The sequence below is a fragment of the Rhamphochromis longiceps genome, linkage group LG20 (genome assembly GCF_057381845.1).
Source record: "Rhamphochromis longiceps isolate RC_006_pf linkage group LG20, R_longiceps_female_GT1.1, whole genome shotgun sequence".
In the NCBI taxonomy this organism is placed as follows: Eukaryota; Metazoa; Chordata; class Actinopteri; order Cichliformes; family Cichlidae; genus Rhamphochromis; species Rhamphochromis longiceps.
This window is the reverse complement of record NC_140576.1, coordinates 12745765-12766911: the sequence shown is the minus strand read 5'-3', so window position 1 is coordinate 12766911 and position 21147 is coordinate 12745765. Positions and strand designations below refer to the sequence as shown.

General features: G+C 40.5%; 1 protein-coding gene across 2 annotated transcripts; it reads left to right on the top strand.

The window, feature by feature from the left end:
- Positions 1-31: 31 nt before the first annotated feature.
- Positions 32-20431, top strand: LOC146645051 (TELO2-interacting protein 1 homolog). 2 transcript variants are annotated; one of them, XM_085393144.1, is made up of 4 exons: positions 32-2218; positions 5173-5321; positions 5641-5781; positions 20235-20431. In XM_085393144.1, exons 2-4 carry the CDS (start codon positions 5268-5270, stop codon positions 20418-20420), a joined length of 381 nt encoding a protein of 126 aa, XP_085249270.1. In that variant the 5' UTR covers positions 32-2218; positions 5173-5267; the 3' UTR covers positions 20421-20431. The 2 variants fall into 2 exon arrangements, with proteins under 2 accessions (XP_085249270.1, XP_085249271.1); XM_085393145.1 differs by lacking the exon at positions 32-2218 and adding an exon at positions 4476-4580.
- Positions 20432-21147: the final 716 nt, after the last annotated feature.

Here is a 21147-nt window from a genome sequence, read left to right as displayed (position 1 = left end):
GTAAAAAAAAAAAAAAAAAAAAAAAGGCAGAGAGAGCCCATTCTGTAGGCTCGCCTGTAGGCTCCTAGCAAGCGTAGCAAGTGAATTTCAGAGCCAGGGATTTTTTTTTTTTTTTTTTTTTTTTTTTTTTTTTTGTGTCCCCAACATATGGTCCGCATGGGATTCGAACCACTGCCCTCTGTCCTCGATCTCTGCCATAGGGCCTGTCACGTTCCCATGAGCCACTCGGGCGGCCCGGAATGACAGGGCAAAAGTGCTATATTTAAAGTGCACACCCGCGCAGCCGCACCCCAATTTTCGGCTCTTTTTCATTAGCTGGACACCAGGCCTTATCTAGTCAGCCGTTCCAACCACATCCCTGCCAATGTGTGCCTACGTCAAGCCGCATACAAGTGTAACGCTCACAATTTTCTGCTATCACTCTAAGGCAACTTAAGTGTTAGTGACGTCACACCTATGCGCCACTGCCCTCTGTGGAGAATGGGAGAAATGTGCTTGCACCTCAACCTATGGACTCAGACGGACATTCAATCATCATCTTCCTCACTCAAGGTAACCTTATGGCTTGTAGGAACACTGCACATGTATGATAAGACTGTAGCCGTTCAACCGGCCCTTGTAAGGTTGCTGAAGACAGTGAACACCGTGGAATTCTCAGTATCACTGTGGTCCTGGGTTTTTCCACTGTCCTGCTAAGTGCCTATGTAATTGTAACCAACATAGGAGAGAGACGTAACATCGTGGAAGAGACATAAAGTGAGTAAAAACGATCTAAATGCATTTAGAATATATTTAGAACTACAAATTACACGTTTCTTAGCAATTATTGTTTTTTATGTCAAGCTTCAAGCTAGCTTCTTTATTGGGGCTTGGGACCAGCAAAAGTGACCCGAAATTTGGTCTTTAAGTCTGGTCATTCTGGACCCAAACTACACTGCAGGTCCCAAAGTCAAATGATCACTGAGAGTTAAAAATCTGTCTGAAGTTAGAAGTTAGCAGAGAGTTAGCTCGCTAGTTTCCGTCTAAATATAATATACCAGGTTCTGACTGAGGGATTTCTAAAACAAATTAAAAGGCACAGCTCTGCTATCACTTCTGACATACATGAAGACAGGAAAGTAAGCAGCAGTGATGTTTGTAGGGTTACTGAAGTTTTGCTAGCTGGTATATAGTGATGTGCTATGTGACTAGCGAAACAGCTATGTTAGCATAACATTAACACAGTGATGAAGGGGAACTTTTTTCCACTGGATAAGAGTTAAGGTGAGGGTTCCCGATGGTTAGGGACAAATGCAGTGGCATGGCAGGATGCTGTAAACGGACCAAACTTCAGTCAAGAGAACAACTGAGATAATCCATCCACATACAGGTTAGTCATTAATGTGCTGCTGCATTGCCTGGGCTGTAGTTACATGGTAAGGTTTTAAAAACTGAGCTTTAAAATGAATAGTTGTAATAAAAACTGAGAGAGGCCGACAGTGATCGCTTACTTTTTGTAAGGGGCTTGTTGAGATTAAATAGAACAAGTTACAAAGCATTAAAACATGTTAAAAACACAACAGCCTTATTAAACGCAGAGTAGTTTGGGCCCAGAAGTAGGATTGATCACGTCATCACTTAAAGACCGGATAGACACACGGTGAAGTTACTCATGTTTACTGTTGTTGCCACTTTCTAAATGTAGCAGGATGAATATTATATGTACTGGTTGATCCCACTTTTAGTCAGGCGCATTTTGAGGAGAAATAACTTTGCTCGTTATCAAATTATCAGTATCTCTGGAAACATTTAATACATTGTGATGGTTTAAATGCTCAGTCGTTTTCTCTTGTAGAATTCATATTCATAATAATATTTAGACAGCGGCACTATAGGTGTTGGCAGTTTTTGCAGTTTTACAAGCCCTCACGGTAAAAATATGGAATTAAATGTCACTAATGGGCTCTTCTCAAAAAAATCAGCGTCTGTGTCACACTGATTTTGATTAACTGACTTATTTTATTGTAATCAAACCTATTTTGATATTGTTGTCTTGTTTTTCCTTTAGCGAGGTGGTTTCCTTCCAATTGTAGCAGTACCAGTACGTCTGCCAGCTCCAGGTAGAGCTCCAGTGACCAGGAAGACCTCAGCATTCACCAATTCCTGCTGAATTACCGCAAACAGAAAGAACTGACAGAGGGCATTGGAATAGAGGATGATTATAACACTGAAGACCAAGGTAATAGGTCTGTCTAAGGGCCAGTGGAATATAAGCTATATGTTGTAGTGGTGATTATTTTAGATTAGGGCTGCCACGATTAGTCGACTAGTCACGATTACGTCGACTATCAAAATCGTCGACGACTGATTTAATAGTCGACGCCTCGTTTGAAGCATCACAAAAGACGCAGGAATAAGTAGTAGGATTTAAGAGTGTAATAACGGACTGAAATAGAAGATGGCAGCACTGTATGTACAAGGATGCCAGCTGCCGTTAAACCCCAAAGAAGAAGAAGCTGTATCCCAGAATTCATAGCGCAGCGCAGCTCAGTTTACAACAATGGCGGCAGCTAGTTAGTTTTAATATTACTCTTATTATTCTTTCTGGGTCACAAAATAAACGATTAAAATATTTTCAGGCGAGAATGTAGCTGTGTAAACCTCAAATATTTGCTCAGTTTATCAAGACACCACACGTTTTCGGAGACGTCTGTTACCCACTAGTTCGATAGCTAACTGGGGGCAAGGCTCACTAGGGCTGTATCCCAATTCAGGGTCTGCAGCCAAAGTACGCAGCCTCAACGATCCTCAAGGGCCGCGTACTTAAAGACTGCTAAGGCCGGAAGTGCGAGGCTTGTGAAATGGGACGGTCTAGCCCAGGTTTCCTAGCAACCATGATACTAACAGCTGGAAACGTTTCATACAGCTTTGTTTGACAGAAATGAAGGAGAAAATCTTTTGTTCATTTGTTTGTTTGTTTCTACATGAGCTTTGATCATTCTCTGTAAGATTAAGCTCAGCTATTGAACGGCGTATATTTTAAAGTAAAGGCTTTAAAACCAAGTTAGTACAAACGTCACTAATGTCACATAACTTTGCCGACATGTGGCCAACAGTAATGTTTTAATGTTCTTCGTTATTAAACATTTGTACATAAATAAGTGACATAATATTCAGTACTTAAAGTTTACTCTTCGGGCGCCCCTCATCCGCTGTTTTTTTCGGCGAAATTATCCACACCCACCGCCGCGCTATGCATTCTGGGATATGTTGGGCCAACGAAGTCTACACCGCCACGTCCTTAAAATTCAGGGAAATGAAGGACGCATTTGAGGGCCGCATTTCGAGCAGCCTTTCGAGCAGAATCCCGGAGCCACCATTCTCCCAAATTTCCACCTGGACAACAAAATTGAAAAACCATATTGCAGAATTCATAGCACGGCCCAGCCAATTCCAGTTTACAACAATGGCGGCAGCAACTTAGTTTTAATATTACTCTTATTTCTCTTTCTGGGTCGCAAAAAACAAAAACAAAACTTTTAACATATTTTCAGGTGAGAATGTAGCTGTGTAAACTTCAAATATCTGAGCCGATCGACACATCGTCTTCAAACCCCCGCGATCTTTCACCACTCGGGTTAAACATGATATATAAGTCACTTTGATAACTTAAAAATGTTATTGTTTGGCTTTTTCAGTGTTTTATTTGTTCGTGAGTAAATCGGTTTGGCTGAGATTAAAGTTATTAGATTAGATTAAATTAAATTTAACTTTATTAATCCCTCGGGAGGGTTCCTCCGGGGTTTTCACACAGCTGAATAAACATCAAACAGAAAACTAATTAAACAAAGTGTGAGACGGTCGAGAGTTTACGCCAGCGCCCGGTTATATTTTAGATAGCAAGGAGCAGACGGCAGTTTCACTCCACCGAGGGAACTCATGACGTACTACCCGGCTTTCTTTAGACCGCGAAGGGCGGGTCCTCAGGTGGAAGCAGCCTCTGAATTTGGACACCCCCGCTGTTTCCGGGCCGGCTAATAATAACGGTGACATTTAACGTATTTTATCCGATAAATAAACCCTGTAAAATGTATTTATCACCCCCCCAACAGCCCTTTTGAATGTCTCCCTAATTCTGAGGTCTCAAGGTTGGGAAAGTATAGCCACCACACCTCACTGTTGGAGCACTTTTTTGCCACATGTATTGCAAACCATGTCTCAGCTGTTTGTGGAGGTAAAATACGTCCGCACAATTACGCTCAGCCATTGTTGTGAGTGCGCGCGCCAAGGGGCTACGAGACATTTATACAGCCGTATTTCGCACATGACTATGAAAGGCGGAAGAGGAAGTAGTTCCTTTGAATGTAGACAATCCGAATGTTATAGTTTCTTTCCACTGTGTTGCTGTTAATGATAAACTACAAATTTACCCTAAATTACTAAAAAATATCGATATTTTAATGTGAGAATCGATTCTAGAACATAAATGACTGGTATCGGAGGAATCGATATTTCAGGATTGATCCGCACATCACTACAGCCTAGAGCCTGTGAGAACACCGGACTCCTGCAAATCGTTTTCAAACCCTTTCGCTACTCAGGTTAAACATGATATATAAGTCACTTAGATAACTTAAACATGTTATTGTTTGGCTTTTTTTGATAATTTTATTTATTCCTGAGTAAATCGGTTTGGCTGAGATTAAAGTTATAGTTTTTACACAGCTGAATAAACGTCAAGCAGACAACTGATTATCAGAAGTGTGAGATGCTCGAGAATATACTCCAGTGTCCTGTTATATTTTAGATAGCAAGGAGCAGACGGCTGAGTTTATTAAACTTCACCGAAACAATCTGCAAATTTCATTAAAATTTAATAAACTATCATCTTGTCTTTATTTTTAGTTAGCACAGACCTTAAACACTTAAAGCTGTAAGCTAAAGATAGTTATATAAGAGCAGATGCATGCTGGTGGAATAAGCTGTACGTTTTACGTCCAATGGATGCATGATCTGATTAGTCGACTAATCGCAAAAATAATCGGTGACTAGTCGACTATCAAAATAATCGTTTGCGGCAGCCCTATTTTAGATTCAGAGTGTAGAGGAGATGGATCATTGTAATTAAGAGTCATAGAAATCTGAACCTCACTGCAAAACTGGCGGTCTAACTGTACATGTGCTCCATTGCAGAAGTCCCTCCCTCTGAGTGTGAGGATGTTGAAGATACTGGTAGTCCTGATGTGAAAGCAGAGCTTCCCTCCCACCTCAGCATCACTAAGGATGTTATGGAGCGCTGCATTCATCTGCTGTCTGATCCCAGCCTCAGGCTCCGACTCAAGGTACTGTATCAGTAGTTTTATGTAGAGTCAACTGTTGGACTAATAACAAAAATAATCATTCTTGTGAAGGTAGGACCGCCAGCGTTGGTACAATTCATCCTGTCAGAACTGTGTGGAGGACTGTTCAGTGGTGTAATGCTCATCAAGGAAAAACATTCAGTCTGGTCCAGGAGTGAAACAGAAATAAGTCTGTGCTGAAGTCGTGCCTGCTCAGGAGTTTGGGCTCTCAATGAAGACCTCAATAATTAGTTTCAGCTCACATATAATCAGGATCAAAACAGAGATAATTGTTAGGTGTGTTGTGTTTCTTTGTCCTTAGGTACTGGACGTGCTGGAGTTGTGCGTTCAGGTGCTGAATGACAGGGAAAATGAACTGCTGCCTGTGGCTCATCACTGCTGGCCAGCACTCCTGCAGAGACTCACAGCTGATGACCCATTAGCAGTCCTCAGAGCCTTCAGGGTAAGTAAAACAAACCTCTCTTTTCATTACGTGAGTCAAAATTATTCAAGTCGTCTTTAGTTTTAAACTCTTAGTAGTAGTGATGGGCAGATGAAGCTTCATGAAGCACTGAAGCTTTTCATCCAATTGGTTCACCCCAGTGCACAGCTTCTTGAAGCTTCATTTGCTCTAGTAGGACATCTACTGGACGTAAAAATATTAGTTGGCATGAATTTGAAGAGTGTGGCCTTTTGCACACAGCCTGTAAATGTCAACAACTAAAGGAGTGTGTAAAACATGTATATTGTAGTGATGGCAGCATACTGTGTATATTTATACTGGCAGTATGGAAAATGATTATTTGGAAATGCTTAAAATGGAAATGATCATTTACTGTGAGGTGTGGTTGGGGGTGTGGACAGTGGTTGTGCTTTTGTAACGTTGAGGTATGGACAGCTACACACTGAGGCTTTGAGCCTCAGTCCTGCCCACGTTTTATTCTGTAAAAACTAAATTTTCACTGCTTTTATGACCTTTTAGTGGGGAGAACATAGCTAGGATTTAATGATTTCACAAATCTTTTGAATCCTTTGTCCTCCACAATGCTAAATGGCTGGGAGTCCTCAATCACCATGCTAACCAGGTCTTCATCTATTGGAGATTGTTCTCCTGAGGAAAGACAATAAAGACAAAGCACAAATATAAATATCACACACGTAACTTATTACAGTTGTATAATATTGTTATATCATTTAGTAACATTACTGCATGCTATATTATCATGACATTTGATGGCTCACCTGGTCTTGCTCCACAATCGGTGTTCCCCTTATTCTCATTCAAAGCTCTGTAATGCCTAAGCATGGATGAGGTGTTGTTGTTATATCCCAGCTCCCTGGCACATAGCAAACACTTCACCTTGTACAAAAGTACAGACAGCTTAACATAAATTGTATTGCACCATCAGTATTATGAAAATACATCTTCTGTGGAAATTTACATACCTTGTTGGGAGATATAAGATCAAAATGTTCCCACACAGCGGAGGACATCCTCCTCTTCTTAGCTGGCTCCATTCTCTCCTGACTTTCTCTCTAAACCTCCAAACTCTCACTAACCGCAACTCTCCATCAAACACCCACATTTTGAATGAAGTCTGAGGGGTTTATATCGCTGTCATAGCTCGCGGCAAAGTTCGAACCACTTCATGAACCAGTCACGTGGTACAGCCGGGCAGCGAGGCTTCGGACGTCATCATTTTCAGCTCCTCCCATAAATGAAGCAAGCCTCGATACGCGCATCGCGGAAACGCCCCCTCCATTACTCGACACAAGCTTCGAAGCCTCGATACAGAACGTCACATCACTACTTAGTAGTCAAAAAATGAAAGATGGTGCCCAACAACAGGCTTATTTCATTCAGAAATAGTTCTGTTATTTTCTTTTTTGGGTTGTAATGTGAAGACTCTTTAAACTAACATTTCTTCTATCAGCACAGAAAGATCACTGTGTGGATGCCTTCTTAGAGGCTGCTTTTCAAACTGTCTCAGAGAATCACAAAGTAGGACTTTGTGATAAATGAAGCTGATAGTTTTTTGTGATCTTTGGTGCAAGTGTCAGCTGATTCAACTTGTCGGTGTAAATTGGGCTACTCGTCAGCTCCTGTCATCAGCTGGAATATTTTTAAATTTGTTATTCATATTTTCATTGATGAACTGACAAATACAGACACGTTAAGTCTGTAAACAGTCATTTATTCACTCAGAGCTGCTGCTGGGAAATTGTTTCATCAGCTTTTGGATATATACGAGTTTTGTAAATACTACAATTCATCCAGGAGTATACAACGGTAAAGTTTTATTGAATTTTGACAGCTTGCTGCTTTTGTACATTACATTTTTGTACATTACATGCCAGGTGCTGTTTGTGCTGGGTGAAAGATGTGGGGACTTTGTGAGGAGAACTGTACCTGGGCTCTGGCAATGATCAAAGCAGCCACAACATGGACAAATCAGAGCAAGACAACTATTCTTAGTATGACGCCTCACTTTATGGAGATTGGTGCAACAAGAAGCCCATTTATGTAAAACCACATTGAAGATAGATTACCTCTTATCTTATCTTATCTTATCTTATCTTATCTTATCTTATCAAAGCCTATTTGATTACACGGCTGTAACTTTCTTGTAGGAATAAACTTAATGGTTCTTCTTAAATGAATGAGTTATAGTCAGCTTTCTTCCTGTGATTGAGACAACAGCAATACAAGTTTGTGTCTGTACATTAGTACAGAGATGAAGACGTCTCTATACTAAGGTTAACAATTAGGTTGTTAGCCTGATTTGACATTAAAGCTGTGTGTGGGGAGATGCGTCGTCAGAAAAAGCCAAAAAAGTCAAAGAACTCATTGAAACTCTTTCACCACCAGGTGGCAGTCTTGTATAACAATGAAAATCAACCATTGGTATCATCGTCAGGGCATCTCGGTTTTATTATAAAAACCTTAAACTGTGAAACAGTTTGACATCCTAAATGCATGACGGTGATGTTATTACTAAAAATGCCTCTTCACTGTGGCAGCTCTGTCATTCAACATATTTTAAACATGACTTTGATGATACGGACCACAGCCAGCTGTGCCAGCAGGATGCTGCTCAGGTCCAAACTGCACACACAGCTACGACTGCAAGCAGCTCTTCTTATACCCAACTGAGAAACGTGATTGTTCAATCAGCGAATCATGAGGTGACAGCGAAGGAGGCCGTTTAATTGATAAGATCAGAGATGATGTTGTTGTTGTTTTTGTTTACTTTGTGCTCATCATACTCCCATTAGCATGTTGAAAATATTCAAGGCCTGCAGGCTTCTGCCATTACATTCCCAATTATGCAATTATGAGCTGCTTGTGTAATTTTTGGTCACCTGCGCAGTGTATTAACACAACTGATCTGAAATCACAGAAAAACAAAAAATCCGAGTAGTAGTTAGTAGTACCACAGACACGTTTAGTGAATTATTTTCATAACTTGAAATGCAAATATAAATTGTAAATTTTGAAAACTTGTGCACAAACTTTGTAAACAATAAAGTTATATACAACTATTTATCTAAAAATGCAGCCAGTGCATGTAGTGGGGTTTTTTTGGACAACCATTAAAAAGTACTACGATAGCTAAAATGAGAGAACGATCAAGTGTCACAATAAGATGCCACACAAATTATTTGTGCCTGTAAAAAAATAAAAAAATAAAAAAATAGTTTGTCCGCCACAAGACAGAAGAGAACTCCACAGGGTAGGGCTGCTCGATTATGGCAAAAATGATAATCACGATTATTTTCACTGAAATTGAGATCACGATTATTTGACGATATTTATTTAACCCTTTAAGACCTACTATAGAACCAAGTCCACCAGAGCTTATATTATTTTTTTACATGCTGTAGTGCCATTTGTGGGAGCATTTCAAGTTGCTATACATCAATACAACTGTTATAGCCCATATTTTAATAATATGTATGCATTAAGTCCATAGTAATTACATAAATTGCAAAAAAGTGCAATAAACTACAAAAAAAATTGAAAATCGCTTTTGTTTTGTTTACATATATTTCTACTTGGAGAAATTTAAGAGGTTTATCCCTCAAAACTTTAAATACAATAAAGTTGCAAAAAATAGTTTACAACAACAGGAAATTTATTTTGAGTGTCTTCATAGTTTTATTTTGGAGATACAGCAATTTTTATATACTGCAGGAAAAACAAAAAACAATCCTATGATGCAAATTTGCAAAGAAAACAGCATGTGCATCATTTCACTGTGGGAAGTGTTACGAACAGCTGATAGGAACGGCAAAACGTGTTTCTGGAATATTATGTTTTTGTTCCTGCAAGCGCTTTTTATGCAATTTTTGCAAAGCTATATGTGGAAGGAAACCGTGACCGAGGACAAGCTGATGGCATCAGATGTAAGTACAACTCCTCCGGTTTCATATGCAAAACAAATTATTGCGCTAGCTTACACGGTTCGGGTTCTACAGGGATTTAAAAATAGTTACGCAAAACGGAGCGTGCTGCTCTGACCGGCTTTAAAGGGTTAACAATGACTTTAAAAAAATAATATAAAATAGTGTGCAACACCACTGAAGTTTTTTTTTAAACTCTCTTTTCAACCAACAGCAGTCACTCTCCAAATAACTTCTGCTTAGCTTTCCGAGCTTCCCTCGGGTCCTCTTAATCAGCGGTCTCCAACCTTTTTTGCGCCACGGACCGGTTTATGCCCGACAATATTTTCACGGACCGGCCTTTAAGGTGTCGTGGATAAATGAGGGAGGGGCTAATAATCGGCTCAGTCATTTTTAATGATCGTTGAAAGCCCAGATCGTAATCGTGATTAAAATTCGATTAATTGAGCAGCCCTACCACAGGGATCCAGTTTTCCATTTGGAGACAGTGTTTACATTGCAATCTGCTTTTGTGACATTCATTAGTACCCTCACCGACACTCAAAACAAAGCAACGAACACACAACACACTAACTATAAGCTCCACGCTAAACGTCACAAATCTTTCACATCTCAAAACTCTCTCTCGCTGCCATCACTCCCAAAACTTTCCCCTCTTCCTAAACAACCAAATCTCACGTGTTGCCATTTTTTTTTATTGCTCAACATGGTACATTTTTCCACCAATAGGAAAGAGGTGGCTTTTTTTTTCTTTCTTTACTGTTTCAAGTAATAATTTTACACAGGTAAAACCATTACTTGAAAATGATTACAAACACTGATGTGAAGCTATTGGATGCCTGACAAAGGATAAATGGGGACAAAATACAACACGTGGAAATAAAGACAGAGCCTTTAATGGTAAAATAATGTCTTATCACATTATAATTAAAAATCAGAATAATCAAATAAGTACAGTTGAAGATCACATGAAGTTGTCTAAGGAGCTTTGAAAAGAAAGCAACTAGACTTTGAATAGTGGGTTAAAGACCCTCTTAAGTGACCATCCCCACTAGCGTTTAAATACACGGGACTCTGCACCATTTGGTCTTAGAAGAGAAGAAGCCTTCTGAACCAGGTGAAACATAGAGGAGTCCAGTTGTTGTTTTTTTCATGCTCTTAGACTACTGTGACCTGGATGACTGAGAACCTACACTGACATTACATGAAGCTGTTTGCTGATTACATAAATTTTAGTTTTAACCTTTAGGGCCCTACATGGTCAGGCTCCTCAGTATATGTCTGACCTGCTGAAACCTCATTCATCTTCCCGAGCTCTAAGGTCATCAGGTCAGAGTCTGCTAGCTCGTGGTGATCGGGCCTTTCAGGCAGTGGCACCACGGTTGTGGAATTCTCTTCCACTGTTTTTACACTGCACTGACTCCATTGTTTCTTTTAAAAAGCAGCTAAAGACATTTTTATATACACAAGTTGTCAACTAATTAGTTGTTTTTATGTTGTTTTACATTGTTATTTCTTATATTTTCATTCTTATTCATTTTCATTCTCTGTATTGTGAATCACTTTGTGATTTTTATCTGTGAAGCGTGCTATATAAATAGATTTTACTTTACTTTTACTTACTTACTTTGCCTTTGTACATAAAAAAACAAACAAACATCCAAACTCTTGCTAACGATAACCATCTTAGCTCTTATCTCCTCACTTTCAATTTTTGACAATTGTTTTGCTTACACCGAAGTGTTGTATGTAATATAGAATATATACAATACCAGTTATTGAACATGAACTGTTGTGCACATCAATTCATGACACAACAGAATGACAGCAGGAAGCCACATACCAGTTACAATACCAGTTATTGAACATTACAGAACATTACAGAGTAATAAAATCCAGCCTCCAATAAACAGATTATCACAGTATGTTGCTTTAATACCTAATACTCCTCTAAACCTGGCTTGTTAGGACATGTCTTCCATCACCCTAACAATGATTATGTGTAATATGACAGAGGGCTGTCATACAGTCCAGTACAGCAATCAAGAAAGGTAACAAATATGTAGTGTTGTCTCCCTCTAGTGGCAGGAAATAAGTCTTAAAATAGCATGTGCCAAGACCTTTTTGTTTTTTTCCTCTTAGTCTTCATAGGATTAGTTTGCAAGTTCACTGTTTAAGTTTTTATTGTGAAAATGAGATAAATGTTGAAAAATAGTGGCAAATAAAAACTAGTCCCTTTGGCTAAAATAACATCAGTTGGTTGGTGCACAGCAAGAAAAAAAAAAAGGTGTGTGTGTGCAGGGGTGTAAGGCCCAGGGGCCAAGCAAGGACTAATCCGGCCCAAAGGAAAATGTGAGGGAGAACACAAATGTTGGACATTTAACTGTGTTTTATAAGTTTTGCATTTTCCTCTGCTGATAAAGACCTTCCTCACAGCTATTTAAATTATACCAAAGTAATAAATAAATGATTAAATGATAGAAATCTTCCTGTTATTTCACAACTATAGAAATTTCAGATTTTACAGTGATTAAAAGCTTTCTCTTTTTTAATTATAATGAGATATCTCTACCACATCAAGGCACAAGCAATAGAAAAAGCCTTGTTAAAGGGATACCTGAACTTTTACACGTGTATTTCCTACACTTTATGCCCCCAAAACGACTTAAAATTATCTGTGCACAAGTAGTACACAAGAGCATTGATACATTTGATTTTTAATATTCTTTTATTGTCCGCAACTCATAAACTATACTAAAACATAATGACAGCATAACCTTTTTGTCAGTTTGTGCTCATGTAAATGTGTTCATATACATTCAAGTGGCTTCAAAGTGCTTTCTTCAAACATGACACCTGACATACAAAAAAGTGAAACAATATTTGCACATTTAACAATATCCAGACCACTGCTGTGCTTGTTTTGGCTCAGCCAAACAGTTAAGGTGTGCTTTACATCCATGTCTGTCCACTCATGATATACTATACATATGTAGTTAGTTATGGCTAAAAACTCTCCTTTGATTACTGACTTGCATTCGCTTCATCAATGAATCAGAGTGAACATTTGTCCTAGATTAACACTGTAGGGTCTTTACCTTACAATATGACGTGCCTTGATAAAAGATTTGTTGACAGTGGTGCTATATGAATAAAACTGAACACATCTAAAAGTCTTCCGGAAATTTGGCTTTATTAGAACAGGATGGATTGATGACCACAGCCCTCTCAGCACAGGGCTGACAGGACTTTTCCCCATATAGTAAATAAAACACAAAATAGATTAAGACAGAATACTATACCAAACTTAAAGATAAAAGGGCATTAACTGTTTTATCAGCTCTTGCTTTTCAAAGACAATGAGGAGCAAAGTACAGTTAGAAGTGTTTGTTCTGATGGAGACTTTTAAACTGTAAACAGCGGCTAAGTGAACAAGAATCTGTGTCCACGAATCCTGGGCAGTGACAACACTTAAACACCATCGTCCAAAATCCTCAGTGCAACCCCTTATCAAAAAGTTTGACATATTTTACAACCATTAAATGTTAGAGAAGCCTCTGAAAAAGAGGTCACAGTTACTACCTGAGCAAAAACCTCTGCTTATGCTCACAGATCCTAAATCGTAACAAATAAGACAATAACAACAACACGAGTGATGACAAAGTGACACCAAAGGTTGGTGAAGAGCAAGCATGAAGTGAGACATTGTGTGCACACTTTCTCTTTTAAAAAGTATAATGCTAACTCTTTTTGGAGCTGGGTAGGTATACTACTGTATATGCTGAATTTACCAAACATGCTCAGCTGCTGGAAATTGATAAGCAAAGTGAGAGTGAAGACGAGGTGAAACCAAAACAATTAGCTGAAAGAATCTAAAATGTCCTCTGGGTTGTTCAACATTTAGAACAACTCCCTAAAATGTTTAGATCACAGATTCTGTGGGTTTAAGATTTGTGATCATTTCTGTGAGGAAAACAGAAGAAAAATGTTTCCCGTGTGAGCTTGGCTACTATTGCCGTGCGAATTGTGAAGACTGTTATTTTTAGATAAACAGTCAAAGTGTCCCAGTGGAGGAAAGCATAGCTGTGACATGTAACATTTTAAAGCTTGTCTTTATTTATTTTTAAGACTGTACATGCCACATTAAAGACCCATGTATTTTGAACATGCGTGTGCCATGTGTGTGCATTCAACCTTTGCGTTTGATAACATTCTCCCATTTCTGTTGTCGGAAATATTTATGGTAAGTCCTCATTTGAGCATGAAGCTCAGACGGACAAGGTACGGCACGTTTTTCTCTTTCTAAACACAGGATCTGGGAGGCCTCCCCGTGCACGCATGATCTGCCTCTCCCCTATACCCTGCCCCAATTTATATGTTTATATTTAGGCCTGATATTAATTTCCATCACCACCATAGCTTGGAGTTATTTATTTTTAGACAGCAAGGAGCAGCTTGAAGTGAGCTGTGATATGTAAATTGTTGTGATCCATTACAGGTGTCTCAGCGCCCACACACGGGACACATGGTCTGATGTTTAGAGAGAAGAAGATGAAAAGGGTTCAGCCAGTTTGGCAGAAATCTGTGCACACGAGTGTTTATGGAAGCTAAATTTGATAACAATGTATCAGAGCTGGAGGTAATTCAAGTTTTGATATAAATATTTCTTGTCACCACACCAGACTGCAAAGCAAGTTTAGCACAGCCAAGGGTTTTCTTTCTTTTTTTCTTTTTCTTTTTTTGTTAGCTGGGATAAACCCCAGTCAGAGCTTCATGAAGACAGTTTTAGCAATTTGATCCATTCTTTGCATAAAGTGGAAAAACCAAGTGCCACCTTCAGTCAAGAGCAGGGGTGGGAATTTAATTTACCCCAAAGGGAAACTGGGACTGTTGTGGAGGGGCACACCGATAAGCTAAACTCAATTCTGCTAAATACTAATTTTATATCTTTCTAAAACTGCTACCGGTAACACCCAGCACGCCCCTGCGGGCGGTTTATCCTTCAAGCTCGGGTCCTCTACCAGAGGCCTGGGAGCTTGAGGGTCCTGCGCAGTATCTTAGCTGTTCCCAGGACTGCGCTCTTCTGGACAGAGATCTCCGATGTTATTCCCGGGATCTGCTGGAGCCACTCGCCTAGCTTGGGAGTCACCGCACCTAGTGCTCCGATTACCACGGGGACCACCGTTACCTTCACCCTCCACATCCTCTCGAGCTCTTCTCTGAGCCCTTGGTATTTCTCCAGCTTCTCGTGTTCCTTCTTCCTGATATTGCTGTCATTCGGAACCGCTACATCGATCACTACGGCCGTCTTCTTCTGTTTGTCTACCACCACTATGTCCGGTTGGTTAGCCACCACCATTTTGTCCGTCTATATCTGGAAGTCCCACAGGATCTTAGCTCGGTCATTCTCCACCACCCTTGGGGGCATCTCCCATTTTAACCTCGGGTCTTCCAGATTATACTCGGCACAGATGTTCCTGTACACTATGCCGGCCACTTGGTTATGGCGTTCCATGTATGCCTTGCCTGCTAGCATCTTGCACCCTGCTGTTATGTGCTGGATTGTCTCTGGGGCATCTTTACACAGCCTGCACCTGGGGTCTTGCCTAGTGTGATAGACCCCAGCCTCTATGGATCTTGTGCTCAGAGCTTGTTCTTGTGCTGCCATGATTAGTGCCTCTGTGCTGTCTTTCAGTCCAGCTTTGTCCAGCCACTGGTAGGATTTCTGGATATCAGCCACCTCCTCTGTCTGCCGGTGGTACATACCGTGCAGGGGCCTGTCCTTCCATGATGGTTCCTCGTCTCCCTCCTCTTTCTTGGGTTTCTGCTGCCTGAGGTATTCACTGAGCACTCGGTCAGTTGGGGCCATCTTCCCAATGTATTCTTGGATGTTCGTTGTCTCATCCTGGACTGTGGTGCTGACACTCACCAGTCCCCGGCCCCCTTCCTTGCGCTTAGCGTACAGCCTCAGGGTGCTGGACTTGGGGTGAAACCCTCCATGCATGGTAAGGAGCTTTCTTGTCTTTATGTCAGTGGCTTCTATTTCCTCCTTTGGCCAGCCTATTACCCCAGCAGGGTACCTGATCACGGGCAGGGCGTACGTGTTGATGGCCCGGATCTTGTTCTTACCATTCAGCTGACTCCTCAGGACTTGCCTGACCCTCTGCAGGTACTTGGTGGTTGCAGCTTTTCTAGCGGCCTCTTCATGGTTCCCATTCGCCTGCAGGATCCCCAGGTACTTGTACCTGTCCTCTATGTCTGCAATGTTGCCTTCTGGTAGTTCAATCCCCTCAGTTCTGACTACCTTCCCTCTCTTTGTTACCATCCGACTACACTTCTCCAGTCCGAATGACATTCCAATGTCATTGCTGTATAGCCTGGTAGTATGGATCAGTGAATCGATGTCTCGTTCACTCTTGGCATACAGCTTGATGTCATCCATGTACAGGAGGTGGCTGACAACTGCTCCGTTCCGTAGTCGGTATCCGTAGCCAGTCTTGTTAATGATCTCACTGAGGGGGTTCAGGCCTATGCAGAACAGCAGTGGGGACAGAGCATCTCCTTGGTAGATCCCGCACTTGATGGTGACTTGTGCTATGGGCTTGGAGTTGGCCTCTAGTGTTGTACGCCACATCCCCATTGAGTTCCTGATGAAGGCTCTTAGGGTCCCATTGATCTTGTACAATTCTAAGCATTCCAGTATCCAGCTGTGGGGCATTGAGTCATAGGCCTTCTTGTAATCAATCCAGGCAGTGTACAGGTTGGTCAGTCTGGTCTTGCAGTCTCGGCTGATTGTTCTGTCTACCAGTAGCTGGTGTTTTGCGCCTCTGGTATTCTTGCCAATCCCTTTCTGTGTCCCGCTCATGTATTGACCCATGTGCCTGTTCATCTTAGCCGATATGATGCCTGACAGGAGCTTCCATGTAGTACTGAGGCAGGTTATTGGTTGGTAGTTGGAGGGGACCGGTCCCTTCTTGGGGTCCTTGGGGATCAGGACCATCCGACCTTCGGTTAGCCATTCCGGGTGTCTGTCGTTAACTAGCAGCTGGTTCATTTGTGCTGCCAGACGCTCGTGGAGTGCAGTCAGCTTCTTTAGCCAGTAGGCGTGAACCATGTCGGGCCCTGGTGCTGTCCAACTCTTCATACTGGAGACCCTTTCTTGGATATCTGCCACTGTGATGGTTACTGGACCCTGTTCAGGGAGGTCGCTGTGGTCTGCCCTCAGATCCACTAGCCACTGAGCATTGCCGTTATGGGTTGCGTCCTTCTCCCATATGCTCTTCCAGTATTGCTCTGTCTCCAGCCTTGGTGGTGCTGTTCTCTTATTATTATTGTTCCCTTGCCACTGAGAGTACACCTTTGCTGGTTCTGTGGAGAACAGCTGGTTTATTCTCCTGCCTTCTATCTCTCTGGTGTACCTCCTCAAGCGGCTGGCCAAGGCTATGAGTCTTTGCTTGGCAGTTTCCAAGGCCTCAGGTATGGACAGCTTGCTGTATTTCTTATGCACCTTCTTTGTCGCACCTTTCTGCAACTCCGTTAGTTGGCTAACCTCCCTCCGTGCTACTTTGATCTTGCCCTCTAGCCTCCTTCTCCATGGAGGGTACTGCCCCTTGTGGCTGTTCAACTTGTAGCCAAGCATCTCACTGATCACTGCTGCCGTATTGTAGATTAGCTTGTTATATATATATATATATATATATATATATATATATATATATAGAGAGAGAGAGCACTTTTCTATCTGGGGACTCAAAGCTTGTCTCATTCTCTGTTCTTTCGATCTAACATGCACACCCATTCATACTCGGATGCATCCCAGAGCAACTTGACTTTAGCATCTTGCACAAACGGGAGGGATCTAACCACCAACCTTCCAATTAGCAGATGACCTGCTGTATATTTAATCATCATCCCATCATCCCCCCTCAAAATGCCCATTTTTACAAAATTTAAAAGACTTTATAAAAAAGTGATTTTGCTATTTTTCTTGCTGTTTAATGACTTCATGTACAGTTTTCCACCTTTTCCTTGTTCAGTGTGCGAAATCTAGTCTTTAACTAGATATTGAACCTGAGCTTTGAAAGTCAGTTTTTGTGCAAAGTTCGGTTGATGTTAACTGTATTATTTACACATATAAAAAGCCATTGTTAATTTAGTAATGTAGACCTGGATGTTGAAAAGACTGTGAGTTCAAAAAGTTCTGTTTACACTGTAATATTCATACTGATTTTCCTAAATCTTGCATCAAGCATTTGCCATAAATACAATAATACTTAAGAGACATTTTCAAACAATAAAAACTCGAGTGAAATGGGCAAACCTGCTCTGGAAACTAACTAAAATAAAATGGAATTAAAAAGAGAAAAGTAAAAAAAAAAAAACTAATAAGAGAATACAAAACTATAATAACTTTGATATGTACTTAACTCCAGTAACAGACCATTCTCTGGTGTTATCTCAACTGCAAAGTTGATTAATTGTCGGTATTGCAATTGAAGCTCTGTGTTTCTGGCTGTGCCATCGATCCCTTTTGTTACAGGTTGTCCAGAGACGGGCACATTTTTGAAGACTTCTTTTTTCTTAGGACATATTAGCGAGGTAGTGTCGATCAAGCCCTCATTGCTAAACTCCCCATCAGAGATTGGCTTACTGCTTTTTGTGATTTAGTGGGAAATTACAAAGCAGGCCTTGAATGCTCCATCCCTGGGTGTGTAAAGCTGGGTAAACAGTTGTTCTTGTCAGATGGGCATTTGAATCTCATCAGTCAGGTTCATGTTTTTTTCTGTAAGTTGAGTCTTCTAATAGTGATTTAAATCATGCTCCTTAAACGCAGCAAGCTGCTCTTCATTAAATAAATACTCAGGAGTGCAAATCTTGTTAAAAAACCATACATTCAGAAGAGAAACTTTTGTGGTTGTTACATTCTCTTTAACTAACCAGACCAAAACAGCACAGAACCACATCATCAACTTTTTTATATTTACAGTTGCTTTAATTTCTGTATGATCTGTGTAATACTGAATAATATTCTTGTAGCTACAGAGCAGCAGATATGTCCATCCTACACTGATGATCTTGACAAGCATGAAGAGGCTATGACTGAGGAGAATAGTCTTAACAGAGTCATTTAAATTAAGTCATTTAAATGATTTATATGTATTTAATTTTAAATCATATCAAAGGATTCAGATCATGTCTTCATAATGGCTGGTAGCCTTATTTATTTGAGCCTACCAGGACAAATAACTTATATTGTGCATCACAAAGATGAATTGTAGACTAATTTGTTATAAATTGTTTTTTTTTTTTTTTAAATCCACTGTGGAAAAGGTGGACTGGGTTTGACAATGTCTGCAATCTGATACAACTGCAACTAGATAGTAATACGGAGACGTGTCTTTCTCTCACTGCAGCTGGACAATGTCCATGACGTTTCTGCTCAGATGTTTTTTTGTTAGTTAGTAATAATTATTTTGTTTTATTTTGTCCAGTTGCTTTCTTTTTTCAAGTTAATACAACCAAGCCGTTTGATGGAAGTGAAAATGATCAACCTAGGTGAATTCAAAGACACCTTTGTGCTGATATTTGGTACTCAGTAGTTTGTATGACCCCACGTGCTTGTATGCGTGCCTGATATCGGGGCATTCTCCTAATGAGATGTCTCCTGGGGGATTTCCCCCCAGATCTGGATCAGGGCTTTGATAGTGTGAGATGTGATCTGGGGATTTCAGATGGACCAAAACATCATCTCCTAGAGGTGTTCTGTTGAATTTTAGGTAGCATGGGGGCCAGTCAATGGTATCAATCCTTCATCCTCCAGGAACTGTCTGCATACTCCTGCTGCATGAGCCCGGGCATTGCTGTGGACCTTCTCCAGATCCTTTATCATTTGTTACATGTGCTCAGGGTGAACCTCCTCTCATCTGTGAAAACCACAGGGCACCAGTGGTGGATCTTTCAATTTTGGTATTCTGTGGTATTCTGATCCTAAAGTGAAGGGGGAAAAAAAGAAAATGCGAGGAGAGAAAAAAAAAAAGGCCTCTACTTTAAAAGCAGATGGGGATTGTCTCATTGTTGCCCTTCTAGTGTAGCTGCCGTTAATTTAATTAACAGCAGAGCAACAGAAACAGATAAAAAAAAAAAACCCTCTGCTACTTAACTCAGCATATCAATATCCCAGACGTTTAATTGACTTCATCCTATACTCTGATTAAAAACTGTTTTAGCAGTATTTATTCACTAGAACAAAAATCTGTGGCAAAAAGAGCACTTTGATGCTGAGCAGTGGTGTGTGCACAAGAGAAATGACATCATTTATTATCAGGAAAATAGAGGTTTCTCTTCTAACTGTGGACTTGACTTATAACTCAGTGGGGAGAGTTTGAGAATTTCCAGCTCTGTGTCCTAACTGCGAGTGTCAAAGAAATGCATCATGAACCGGGTGTTTTCATCAGAGGGAAGCATCTTTCCTATGAAATGCAAAATGCTAACAATAGACTCTTCTCTTGTCAGGGTGTGGCTGTGGGCCATGCTGTACTGGAGGCTGACCCAGAAATTTGGAGAGCTAAAGCCCACGTTGGATCTGGACCAGTGCATGCTGAAGCACAGTGGATGAAAGTAACAAAATGTCCCACAGGCCTGCCTCTGATTCACAGTACTCATTCTTTCCTTAATGCTGTGATTAGACCTCAGTGCTGACTGAATGCCAGCTCCTTCCTCCCTCCAGGTCTGTGTTTAGTAACTACAGCTAAGGCATTGCCAGTAAAATAAAACAGTATTGTTTCCAAAACAAGAACCTTCTGTCTTCATTCTTTTAGGATTGTAAGGAAATGTATCAACTCTTTATACAAGAGATCATTATTTATTTATTTTTGCATTTACTACATATGGAAAATAATGGTGCCTCATTGGTGGCCAAGTGTTGTGGTAATAGACTACCATGTTCATTGTATTTCATGTAATTTAATAAGTATTATATACAGCAGTTCCTGTTAATCCCACACCTTTAATCATTGCATACATCCAAAATCGCAACACTAGCTGAATTTTCTTTTCTCCAAGTTTTAATTATTACTCCATCTGCTTGGAATGTGTTTAAAAAATCACCACATTTCATTATTTGTAAAGCACAAAAAACAACCTAGGGGCAGAAAAATCTAAGTTGAACTTTGCTCAACTTTATAATCAGAGACAAACATTGGTGGAGCTTCTTTTTAATGAATTTTTTTGTTTTTAATTATATTGAAGGCAATGGTTGACTGTGCTGAACTGTTATAGAGGAGACGACAGAGAACGGTCTGCGAGAGGCGGGGGATGGTATTGGCTTGCTTTAGAGGAAATCTGGAACCTATAAACTCGGGCAACTTCTGGGACCAGAAACGTCAGAGCGATTCGTTTCACTTGGTTGTATGGCACACCTTTGTCT

Coding starts and splice junctions, on each gene's coding strand:
- LOC146645051 (XM_085393144.1), top strand. CDS start 5,268: ATGGAGCGCTGCATTCATCTGCTGTCTGATCCCAGCCTCAGGCTCCGA. Junction 5,322..5,640: donor GCCTCAGGCTCCGACTCAAG/GTACTGTATCAG, acceptor CTTTGTCCTTAG/GTACTGGACGTGCTGGAGTT. Junction 5,782..20,234: donor CAGTCCTCAGAGCCTTCAGG/GTAAGTAAAACA, acceptor TTCTCTTGTCAG/GGTGTGGCTGTGGGCCATGC.